Raw genomic sequence first — 13,455 nt, forward strand, 5'->3', positions numbered from 1 at the left:
CTTCTGTTACAGAGCCAGGTTTGCTCCACCTTCACTTTTTCCACTGAGCCTCTCCCTAGGAAGGCTCACGATGACAATGACTTTGCATTATGCCCAGGGCAGTTCTAGGGAAGCATGAGTCAGAGGCAGACACAGATGAAAACAGCGCCAGTTCTGCAAATAGCGGCTGCAGCTTTCCTCCAAAATGGGAGACAGTGGTCACAGTCTCGGCCCAAAACCTCCCCTGCTCAGAGGTGAAAGGCCAATGAAATGGTTAAAGTGTGTGTGTCTGCATGCACACGCACCCAAGCTATACATGCACAGTGGTACGTCAGTGATCCTTTGATGGAAGATAGTTCAGCATCATTTAGATTCATCTTATGATAATCTGGTGCTCTACGATTAGGTAATGCTACTGTTGACCATGCCAGTGACTTAATCTCTAACAAAGACTCAAAGTATGCCAGGGTTAGCAATACAGGAGTATCATCCAGTGCCTTCTCTCCAGCAGCTTTCATTTTGATGGGAATGAAGGGAAGGGCGCCTTCGACAAGTCTGAAGCAGCTCAGTACCTACCTTTTCTTTTCACCTGCCCACTTGAGACACTATCTGCCAGTTGTATTGCAGAAAACACAAGCAGTTTCTTCTGCAAACCATAATATTCCTATTCACTTTGTCCTGCCAACAGTACAGAGAGATCTGGGGGACTAAACCTTTTATGACCCAAGTTCAGCATTTAGTAATACTGTTTTGGGGGTAGAGTTGGTTTCATTTGGTCTATAAGCAAATAGCCAATTCAGAAAGATTACAGAAAAACTTCACTTAACTTTAAATTTGCAATACATCAAGGTATGAATATATTTAAACATGGAAAGCAGCCATGCATTTTAGAAAAAATTATAATGTATATATTAAAAAATATCTGCACAGACTGAAGAAAAGGCATTTGTGAGAGTACCTTTACTGCATTCCAAAATAAAACGGCTTGTTATCTGGTCACACTATTGTTTGATTAAAAACAGCAAAAACATTTTCATGTCAAAGTTGTTTGGTCCGTGACAAACATCACAAAAACCTCAGATACCCTATGCCCTGTAAAGTTTACTAACTTAATATGAAAAGCAAAATTTCACACCAACCCTTGAAGACACCTGTCTCACCACGTAGTCTTACCCACTCTTCGGAAGGCCTGATCCTTCAAAATCTGACCCAGTCCACACCTAACCAAGCCAGGATGGGAGAGTCCTCCATAAACCATGAAAAGGCCCTCACTCTGGATGAGTTTCTAGGCCACAAGGGGTGGCCTTGGAGGGGCAGCCTGAGTCTCCCAGACCTTGCTTCCTGCCACCCCCAGGTGTCCGTGCCCCAGAACATGACAAAGACCAGCTGCACACGTTTCTCCTGGCCCAGCATCCAAAGCTGCTCCCCACTCCTACTTCGAGGAGCTGCCCTGGCAGACAGCTGAAAAGAGCACGGGGGGACAGAGCCAGGCCTGGTCCCAGGCCCGCACTGCGGACCCCCATGTTCTCACATGTAAAACAAGGGTTGGAGTCAGAGAAGCAGTAAGGCCTTCCCCCAGTCTAACAGCTCCAGTTCTGTACAGTATTCCAAATAAAACGCTGAAGTGAAGCGTGAGTGGTTGAGCTCTCCACGAGATGCTCTCCCCGCTCTGTTCGCTCCTGTGGCCCAGCACACCCAAGTGTCAAGGACTTCAGGTAGCTTTCATAACATTTTATTCACTAGCACTCTCCTCCAGGTGCTTGATTTATCATTTTCCCAGGTATTTTAGACAGCTCCTAGCTGGTGATTTTATTTTAAGTTACCTGAACTTTTTAGTTCTTTCTGATGTTCTGTGCAGCTGTACTACACAACAATGACATTTCCACAGATCCAAAAACTATGTTCTAAACTATGTTAGAAACTCAAGATGACCAAGAACCATTTTAGAGAATATAATCATTTCAAGACAACTACCTGTACTAGAATTCACTTTTTGTCAGGAAATAAATTGAACATTGCAACCCTGCCTAGTGAAAGGTAACAGAGGTAGTTTTCCCCTCAGACCAGAAATCCACTGCAAAATGACAACAGAGGAGGAGGTATGCCCAATACTCAGTGCCATTCATTAGCGCATATTTGTATAAAGCTCCACCAGCCTTTAAGGGAACTTCAAATCATAATAGTTTGGGGAAAATAAATAAAAGCAATGACTTGAGTACAAAACATGATTATAGACTGATTTTAAAATGGAGCTTTGCTAGAATAGAAATCTTATCAACAGCCTGAAGAGCACTTTGAGAGCTTCCTGTTTGGAACAAGAACAATGACAATTTACTATACTGTAGTAGACAAACTGAAGAGAGATGCAAATGAAACAGTAGAGTAGTGCTGAGAAATAGGACCAGTCTTCCTGAATAAAGTCCAAAGATAGAGACAAAACATACAGACTTGTATGAGTACTACCGCTATATGTGCTGCAAACCAAAGAACAATTACAGGAAGAAATCAAGGCTGGTTGGGGGGGGGGTTGTTTTGGGGGGTTTTTTGGTCTATAAATAAATTTAAGAATGTTTTCCTATCTCACTACCATGGAGAAGGAAAAAAAACAAATGAATGGTGTCTATCCACAGGCTATTAGGTAGTCAGTCTTTCACCATCTTATCTGAAGAGGTGCTCCAAAATGTACTAAATGCTTCGTTAGTGCCAGCTGTTTTAGATAAGACACCTCACTTAACTCCCGCAAGGCTCTAGCAAGACAAGTATCCAGCCCCTTTGACAAGATGACACGTGGTGGTACAGTCATCAGGGGTCCACCATGGGAGCCAGGCCCAAGCCACCCAAGGTCTGCAAGCCACCCAAGATCTGCATACTTCAGGAAGGGTCACCTCTCCAAGACATTAGCACCCCTCTGCAGGAAACAACTGGATTTCATCAGACAAAATTCCAGAGAGACAAGAAAGGATCATTCTACAAAGATCAAAAGAAAGGCACACCTAACAAGGCTACGTGGACAAGGAGGACCAGAGTCACAGGGAAACAAGAGTCGGAACAAAAGTAGGTCACGACGACTCCAACTGACACATGAGGAATCTAGGCTCAGTAACTCATTTGGGGATCTTGGGGGAGACATTCAGATTTTCCATTTACTGCACTACTGCCTTCTGATCTGCAAAATGGAGGACAAAAGTTTATTAGGATTATCTAGATACATACAGATCCTCACAAGAAATAAAAGCCTTAAGTATAAAAAACATGGTTTAATACCCATGAGAATGGCTAACGTAAAGAAATCTGACAATACCAAATGCTGATGAGAAGGCACAGAAACTGTAACCTTAAACATTGCTGTTGGCAATTTTTAGTAGTTTCTTAAAAATTAAACATACACCTACCAAAAGGCCAAGCCATGCCAGTCCTAGGTATCTACCCAAGAGGAATAGGTCTACATGAAGATAGTTAAACCACTATTCTAACAGCCAGACACTGCAAAATATCCAAACATCTATCGACCAATAATAGATAAACAAAATGTAGTACATCCACACAACAGAATACTTCATAATAAAAAGGAACAGGGACTTCCCTGGCGATCCAGTGGTAAAGACTCTGCGCTCCCACTGCAGGGGGCACGCAGTTTGATCCCTGGTCGCGGTAAGATCCCACATGCCGTCGGGCAACTAAGCCCACATGCCACAACTACAGAGCCCTCGCACCGCAACGAAAGATCCTGCATGCTGCAACTAAGACCCAACACAGCCAATAAATAAATAAATATTAAAAAATAAAAGAAATATGGTATTCCTTATTTTAAAAAATGCTTGTTTGATTTACAGAAAGATACATAAAATGATCAATGATTTGGATATACACTTAATGCCATTTTTGTGGCCTACCTCACAAGTTCATTTGTTCTCATCACCAAAAAATAAAAGGGGTATATAACTGTTCTTTAAAATACTGTAAAAAAAAAAAAAAAAGAGGTCATCTGTGGTGCTGAAAACACGTGGAATACTTTTTGAATATGAGAACACAACATCCAGAAATCACAAGAGGGGGCAACTTTGAAGAGCTCGGGAACTTGAAGTCACCACCCCTAACTCTGAAACATTCTCATTTCTCATTTTGCCTTGAAACCAAATATTTAGGGGGAAGGAAAAAACCCAAAACTGAAAGATGCAAACAAAAGGAAAAAAAAATAGAGAAATAGAATGAAAAATTTACATCCTCAAGTTCAGAGGTAGCCTAAACTTGCTGCAGCACTTTGATTTCACATTAGTGAGCCAGAGAGAAATACAGCTTACCCTTGAACAATGTGAGTTTAAACTGCATGTGTCCACTTACATGTGGATATTTTTCGTTAGTAAATACTACAGTACTACATGATCCATAGTTGGTTGAATCCAGGGATGTGGAGGAACCTCAGATATGGAGGACTCACTGTAAGCTAGTTATACCTGGATTAACCTCCAAGTTGTTCAAGGGTCAACTATACCGACTTCACAGTTTCAGTATGTTCTTATGAAGACAATCTGAATTTTGAGAACAGAAATTATGGCATCCTCAATTCTACAAAATAACAAAAGTTGAATGAGCTGGAGCAAATATTTGTATCCTGCTATTAGCCTGGACAAGGCCTGTGGATAATGCAAATAGCCCAAAGTGATATGACTTCCTTTCCTTATGAGATCCAAATTGCTCTGTATGCATACCTAATGTACCTCTGATACAGGTTTCATTCAATTCTGTTTTCTTCTGTTTCTAGTTTTTTACATCTCAACTGTAAACTCTCTGAGGACTGTTTTCCATTCATCTCTGTACTCCCTACTCCTTACTAAGGGTTTTGTGTGTTGTGGATATGCAATGAAGTTAGTAAATAAATTGTTTAAATAAATATAGAATTTAATAAGGAATGCATTACACAGAATCATAAACAGTATTACATTTCTAGCCTTGGGTTTCCAAATCATTCTGATTCATAAGTGTCAGAAGAATTTTTATGATGGGTTCCAGCCTTACTTGCAAAACATGGATGCATTTATTTTTTAAAATCACATATTCAATAAAGACACTAACACTATTTATATGTACGTCAATCAAACCCCTATCTGTGCTTACAAATCAGGTAAAAGCATTAAAATGGATTCAGTTAATTCAATTACTCCATTTCCCACCATAACTTCCAGCCTGCATGTGTAAAGGGCTGCTTTATCAAAACAAGGCCCAGGAATGGAAACTCTAGTCCAGGGTAGCCTCAGGTAAAATGCATCATATACTCATATCCTTAGTTTGTGCTACATTGGTTTAGATTTATTTATCACATGCTATCTTGTAAATGATCTTTGATATGTTGTGTGTTTTATCTCCCATGGCCAGAAATGACATATCCTGTTTCTTTGGCATTTTCCAGCAGGTTCTTACACAGGGCCTTATATACAACAAATCTAAGAAAATATGTTGACTGATTAGACTGATTTAGGTTTTCAGCTCTCCTCATTATCTGAAAAAAATAGAGTCCTTTAACTTTTTTTCCTCTGCGTTGCTTTATGCACATATAAACTAAAATCACATAAACCCAGAGTTTTGTGTGGGAAACATATGACAGGAAAGAGTATGAGAAGAATACAATGGAGATGGAGTTTTCTAAATGAGATACTTGCAAAAAGCACCAGTGTTCTTAGGCCAGCAATTCTACCCAAGTGGATCAGGGTGAGTTTATTTACTGCCAGAATACAGATAGAAGACTTCAGGGTATCCACTTTAGATTTCTCACAAATATAAAGCCAACTCAAATCCGATTGACTATAAAATGAAGTACTGTAAATTTTAAAGTTCCTGACAACAAGGCACTTTAAAGGGTAACAAGAAAGTAAAATAAATTTAAAGCACTTTATATACAGTATCTCATTTGGTCTTCAAATCCACTCCCTGAGCAGGCAGAAACAGTTATCATTATTCTCATTTTACAGATGAAGAAAATAAATCTCAAAAGCAAGTGACAATTGGGAAAATGGACCCACAATGAGTTATATTAAAGAAAAATTTGGGGAATTTACAGAAAAAAATCTGGGCATCCAGGAGAAAAAACCAGGTCACTCTGAGGAAAAGAAATGAGGCCACTGTCAAACTTTTTGCAAGACAATGGAGGAACATATCTAGGATACTTAAAGAAAATATGAGCGAAGGATTTTATGTCTAGTTGAACTGACCCTCATGTATAAAGAACACAAACTTATAAACATACAAGAACTCAGGAACTACTGCTGCCCCAAGCTCTTCCTGAGAAATCCACTATAAAACTGGCTTCAAAAAACCAAAATGACTGAAGATCAATACAAGGGTAGGTGATAAGCATTAAATATAGACGGACTTGCAGAATTAAAACTAAGTGATTTTATAAAGGATACAGTATAATATGTAATGGTTACATGCTCTGACATTGCAGGTACAACTATCAAAAAGGGGAGAGGGGATGGGAAGATTATATGAAAAATACTATTAGTTTGTTGACTGTGTCATAGGTATTTATCTGGAAGCTGAAAGATAACACCTCAAGTCACAGGATGGAAGACAGAGTGGGGTGGGACAAGAAAAGGTTAGTATCTAATTTTACTATTGCTCACAGCAGGAAATCAATACACATGAGCAAAAAAAAGTGGACAAGAGGCAGAAATGTATTATCATGTCAAAGTAACCAACCATTAGAACAAAAATACAAGCCTTCCTAAATGCCAAAAAATGGACAAAAGAGAAAAAATGTATCATAAAACTGTAAGTATTAATTTTATAATTAATACAAATTGGCTTAACTGGCCTATTAAATAAAAGGATTTTCAGATGAGAGCAAAAGTCAAGTGACAAACTTAAGGAGCACATAATTAGGTGGCAGAGTTGGGATCAGTGTCAGTCTTCCTGGCTCTGAGCTCTCTTTATAGAAGAGATGAAAAAGATGATCCACAACAGCCAGGAAAGCTCTACCAAATGTGCTTTAATGGAAACCTCCGTCATTAGAGAACAAAATAAAAACCTGCACATTAAAGTTTTTTTAAATGCAAAAGCCAGGTATAACTTTATAGAAAGGTACCATTTGTGAGATTCACTCAGCTAATTCATTCCACAAATATTTATTGAGGCTGTATGTGATCAGGTCCTTCTCTAAGTACTGGAAACACAAGGCTTGAGTGTCATTTTTCCTTTGTGCAGAGACCCAGAAATATAAATGAAATACATGTTGGCTAGACTTAAAGACACATGCTAGTGTCAGCCTCCTAAAATAGAAGATTAATGGAAACAATGACAGGCCCTAAACTACACTGACACCAGTAGGTGCTACTAAAATAATGCATCTTATTAGTGCCATATGATACCAGGCACAAAACAGCAGCTCATTAAAATGCCTAGATGAGAATGATTGCCAAGTAAAGCATTCTGTCACAGGAATGTAACTAATGCTTCCTATAAAACTAAAAGTCACAAAAATTTCCTCTGCCCGCCTCCATTTTCTAGCCAAACTCTTATGTTTTATATTAAAATGGCTTTCATCTCTCACGGCACATAAGAGTTGATGGCTGCTGGCATCAAATCTGCTAAAATCAACAATGGTGTAATTATCTGCACACTTTCAAGTGTTTCCAAAATACATGCTGGTTGAGATTTTCCTAACTTAGAAACGTATGCTTTATGTTGGTGGTCTAGGAATGTCAATAGCCTGGGTTAAAAAGAATTTTTAAGTCTTGCCCAAAGCATTCTTTTCTACAACAATTATTCGATTTGTTTATAACTCATCTACCTCCACAAAGCATCTGACATATCATATTGCTATTTTGTGAAACTAATGGTACAGTTACATGAGTTGATACATGTAAAGCACTGAGAAGAGTGCTTGACACATGACAAGTGTCAGCTATTATTACAGTAATAGTTCCATTCAAAGATTGTTTTTAAAATATGTGAATAAGTGCATGAGGGTAAGTGGATGACTTTTAAATTTTCCCCATCATGCCAGCTGAAAACAGGAAAAAATTTTAGTACACTCAAAATTCTCATTTTTCTTTAAAGAACTGCAGATTCTTAAAAAAATCTACGAAATCGATGAAAATTTAATCCTATAATAAAATTATACAGATCAGACCTCCTTCCTGAGGCTACCAAAAATACATTTTATCAGCAATTCTTTCTTGGTCTAGCTAAGGAAAAAAAAAAAACAAAAAAAACCCCAAGATCTTGTGAAACCAGATCTAACCTGAGACCTGGTACAGAAAATTTAATAAGTTATGTATTTGTCAGGGATTACAAGGAAAAAAGGGAGACGCACAAAAAAGACCGAGTTCCAAATATTTCAGCAATAAAATAACGAATTTCATATTAACAGTGCTATAATTACCCCTTTTGTTTGGTTTCTTTGTAATTACTTTTAATAAATTATTCTGCCTCCTCCTATCACTCAAGTAAGTTGTCATCCAAAGGCACAATCAGTACAACACAGGACACAAAGCCACTCACTGATAGGGAAGGCGTAAGAGAGGGCGGCTGGTGCCTCAAGAGCTGTGACTCATTAGAATCCATAAAGCTTTTCTACGAGATCAAGTATCAATGAAGCTATTGTAAGAGGTTACAGCTATATAAATGTAGACTAGTTATGAATTCTCACATGGCAAGAGCATTTTCGAAAAGAGGAAAGGGCACCAGTGCCTGGGAAACCACTCAACACGAATGCTGCCTCAGTTACATAAGAGTGGCTGCCCACACCTACCATTTTGCTAAATGCAGGTAGTGCCTATAAAGAGAAGGGACCCTTTGGTTCAGCACTCCCTAAATTCATCTTGTGCCGTTTTGCCAAGCTTTGTATCCTAAGAGCTCCAGAGTCAAGCCTAACACCGTTGCTGACGGCTGTTACAGATCCAAGAAAAAAAACCAGAAAATTTTTATTAGTCTTAAATACTGTTTTCCAGAAATCATAAACCAAATAGAAAACAGATCTTTGTCACAAAAGACAAATAGCAGTAAAGCACTTTATTAAATAGTTTAAAATTTGTACCTACCTTTATCATTTTGAATATTTCAATATCAGAATTGTAATAAAAACATTCTCCTAGAATGTGTAAAATTTTAAAAGGAGCAATAAATGTGGCAAAATGCATAAGCCAAGTTGGATTCTAAAAATCTTCTGTGAATTATTATCAAGGTTATCAATGATTTCAGTACAGAATCAAGCGTGTGGAAAGAACAAATGAAAAAGCAGAGTGAAAATGGTCCAGAATTTAGGAAGGATATTATCACAAAGAAAATAGTTCCAGTACTTTTCTCTCAAAGACTCAGAAAATAGAATTTACCATTTAGATCCCACTAAAATGGCCGCTAAATGCTATAAATCCAGTTTCACAACCATCTTTCTAGATTTTCATGTTTTACTCAATATTTCAAGGCAAACTTCACCAAATTTTAAACAATTTTATGCTTATGGGTATTATTTTTCAGATTCTGGCAGAAAATAATTATTAAGGTAACCTTAAAGGGTGCTTTTGTTGGAGACCATTTGCACCTAGCGTTTCTTATGACTAATCGAAACAGAGGCCAATCCTACCCTCACCAAGACACTTGCTTGTAAACAAACTAACACACATGAAGGAGCTCTTGTTAATAATAACAGCAAACTTTAGTATTGTTGAATTTTCAATGTTTTGAAAGTATGCCAATGAATACTTCTGACATCATCATATTACTTACTGATGACTAGAAATGAGTATTTTTTAAATTTGTTCTACTTTCAGATGTGCATAAAGTAGAAAAGGTGCTTCTTTCGAATATGAAAATTGGAATTTTCTTCCTCTAAAGAAATCATAATGCCAGTCAGATATTTTCTTCAAATATATGATTTCATAAATTATTACATAATCCTTAGAATACTGCTTAAAGAATTATCAAAAATGCTATATCATGTATATATTTATAAGAACATTATATTAGTCCTTAATCTTTCAATATGATAATTTGTATTTATCTTTGAACCAGTTAAAGATAAAAGCAGAAAAAAAAATATGTGTTCTTCCAAAACCAGTAGTCATTTAGTAAAATCTATTAACATTATTTTTAAAAATATACATTATACAATCCACCGTGGCAATCGCCATTGTTTAACCCGCCCCTTGCAGAGCAGGCTGATCCATTCATCCTAGCTGTTCTTTGTATAGTTGTTCACGTTCCCCTTGCCTTTCTGTTGCATAAATTATTCAAACTAAATAAAAGGAACTCGAAACAGTGAAAAAAAAAGAATATCAGAATGTAAGGAGAAAATACCTGAGGACCAGAAGCAAAAGAGAGGTGAGTTTTGTAACTAAAAATGAAGGAAAAAAAAACTGTCAAGGAATTCAGTTACACCAGTGGAAAAAGGGCTAAAACATAAAGTAAAATGGAAATAACTGTCAGAGAAAATAGGAGAAAATGCAGACAAAAGAATGACACATCTACAGAAAAGACAAGAAATGAAAATCCGTAAGACAGCATAGAAAGACAGTAGAGCTATCTGGTGGGTGGGTGGGAATGACACAACACAGCAGTAGGCCAGGAAAGGCCAGGAGAGCATCTTAAATCACTTTACCGGTGGTACCTCTCATTCACCCAGCTTACTTTATTTCATTATTCGTTATTTTAACCCACAGCTGAGCACAGTATAAGTTTGTTTTGCTTCTCCTTCTGAGTTCACTGAAAACCTCAACTAGTATTTCAAGTTACACCAGGTTATGCCTACCACTTAGCGCCTTCAAGATTTTAAGGGGGGGGGAAATAATCATTCCTGTAAGATTCCATTCTTTAACGTTTAACTCCTCACCAAACGCCCCTCTTCAGACTCTGGCCTTGCACCACTGCTTTCTGTTTTCCTTCCTCGAGCAGGTCAGTAAAAATCAGAGAAAAAAATGTTATGACCCTAGCATAGTTAAATACAGACCAGTCATCCCCCAAGTTCACTCATCAGGGCTGAATCCTGCCTGAGGCCTGAAGGTGCAAATACAGACTCACGGGATGGAGGAAAGGGCAGCAGGAGGGAGAGAAAGGGGCAAAGACAAAGTAGGCAAATAAAAGCAATGGCTAGATTTTAAATGTACAACCAACCAGAAACGACTAAAACTCATATTCTTATTTTACAGTTACATAAAATGAATAAAAGCAGAAAATGCCATAGTTTTATTCTAACGTTGCAGAAAAACAGTAAACGCATGAAAAAAGAAAAATTGACTTCTGGCATGGCAAACATTTAAAAAAGCTTACTAAACTCAATAGTAAGTTAACTACCTACATTCCTACGAATAACAGGTTCAAATCCCAGCAAAAAGTTAACAAATGACCTATTTGAATACTCATAACCACAGAATTTGATCTGCATTTTGGAATAGACACTCGGGCAATCAGAGGACACACCTCGGCTACCAGCTGCAGTACAGCTTCTGTGCCTTTCAGAACTTGTTCTCATGCCCTTGGCAGCTGACCGTTCCCCCTTTCTAAACCCTGCCCTTGAAAATACTGCATATGCTTTGCCTCAGTGAGCTCCAAACTCTCTCCCAGGTGCGGCAGAGGCAAAACAGTGGGCAAAGGGCTCAGCTGCTGTGCAAAACCAGAAGGAAAGACAGACAGGAGACGCTGATAGTTAATATTGTCTGATACAATTCTGAAATTTCCCACCTTCTTGCCCTGCCCACCTCCACCCTCAAAGCTAGTCAGCTTTAAGCTTCATTCCTGGAAAGGAAGCTCAACATGATGGTCTCAACCCACTTCATTTTCACGTCCTCCTCAAAACCGCTGCCCACAATTTCTAAGAAAAGTCAGAAGTGCGTCCTCCCCATAAGCTCCAACCCAACAGCCTCTCTCAAGGAGAAATGGCTCAATGCAGAACTCCAGTTTTCCTGGAAGGCAAAATCCTCAGTCCCTACCCTTCTCATTCTCAGAAGGCAGTGGTCAGGTCATGGGTGTCACAGATAACGGTTACTTCAAATTCAGATTTGGGTAGTGATGGTAGCTGGTAATCCACAAAGATAAGGGCTTCCCCTTCTTTTATGCATGATACATTGTGTGCTTGGGTAATCTTACTTAGGGTTTAAAAAAATAACAGCTAAAAAATATTTTTTTAAATACTAAATAAGCCGTAATTCTTTTGCCTTCTTTGGACATTTTATGATCTCATCTATCCATCACCTTACAAACATTTTTAAAAACACCTAGACCATGAACCTACCACAGCATGTCAAGGTATGGTCAGAACACTCAAGCCCGTTCAAAATGACAACTTTTTCTATTACTGTTTAACTGAAGTGACATATATGACTCTCTGTTTAAAGAGTCACACTCTTCACACACTGGATGTCTTCTTACAAATGACTATACTCCTAGGCCAGTTCTTTTTGCAATTCTCTCAGAAGCTGCCCTTGGTATCCTTAAATGCACTCTGAAACTTTGGTATCACCTTCATTATGATGTGCTTTGTGCACATTCTCGGACGCTGCAATGCCCATACTAAGGCAACACATCACAGAAGTTGGCAGCAATGCTATCAGCAAGAATTTGGCTTCAGAATCAGAAGTGATTCATCATACATTCTAGCAGCAGAAAAACAACACACTGCTATTTTAATCCCTTGGTGCTTTCAAGAATCAAAAAACAGTAAAATAATTAAAGCAAAAGCAACAAAAATCATATCTGCTGTAAGGTTTGTGAAAACATTATTCACTTTTAAGAGTTTTCAATGAAATCACTCAGGAAACAACAGACTACTTACCTTATTTCGTATTACTTATTACAATGACAAATCAAGTTTTGACTTAACACAATTTCAGGAGAAAACAGGTAGTCCAAACTTCTGCAAAGTAGCATACTGAAATTCTAAGTGTAGAAAAACAAACTTCTCATTTGCATTAGTAAATAAAATCTCTCCTAGTGTTTCAAAAGTAATACACTTCTTTCATTTTCTCTCTCCATTTTTCAGAGTACTCTAAAGTCTAAATGAATGAGTGTGCTGTCTCTATCACGACCAAGCAGAGAAACCTGATACTGTGGGTGCCTTATTCAGAACAACCCCCTTTTTTAGAGGTAGTTATATAATAATATAACACCATAATAAATACTACTGGTCTAATGTAACAATGGAACTCGCTTATGTCCTAACGCTCTATTTAATAAGCATGAAAGATATCTCTATCCCGGGTCATTCTAACTTCCTGAGAACACAGTACGTTGATAAGTCACTAGAATTATCAACCAGCGTTTCTACAGAACTATCCAGGTAAATCTAAGATTTACTGCACACTTAAAAAAAAAAAAAAAAAAAGCTACTCTGTCGTTGCGACCAAGTATTCAGGGGGAGACGGGGAGACTGATCAAGAACTCCATCCAGGGCTCTCTTTCGGGGACCCCTACCTTTTCCAACACCACTTCTGTCTCCTTTCGTTTCCGTTTTCGGGGTCTCCTGTTCACTCGGACCCATTTGGCGAC

At 38.1% G+C, this 13,455-nt stretch overlaps 1 protein-coding gene across 7 annotated transcripts in view; it reads right to left on the bottom strand.

The window, feature by feature from the left end:
- Positions 1 to 13,455, bottom strand: part of AOPEP (aminopeptidase O (putative)) — a 378,384-nt gene that overhangs the window by 70,600 nt on the left and 294,329 nt on the right. For 3 of the 7 annotated variants that reach the window (XM_081236407.1, XM_081236406.1, XM_081236411.1), the window contains one exon: positions 13,381 to 13,455. The exons of 1 other annotated variant lie outside the window; for it this stretch is intronic. In XM_081236407.1, coding sequence (XP_081092533.1) covers positions 13,381 to 13,455 — 75 coding nt within the window. Of the gene's footprint in view, positions 1 to 2,506; positions 8,866 to 13,380 lie in introns of those variants that run through there. 3 more of the 7 variants (XR_014016018.1, XR_014016019.1, XM_081236409.1) reach the window with 3 other exon arrangements.

The sequence above is a fragment of the Mesoplodon bidens genome (genome assembly GCF_964165515.1).
Source record: "Mesoplodon bidens genome assembly, chromosome: 6".
In the NCBI taxonomy this organism is placed as follows: Eukaryota; Metazoa; Chordata; class Mammalia; order Artiodactyla; family Ziphiidae; genus Mesoplodon; species Mesoplodon bidens.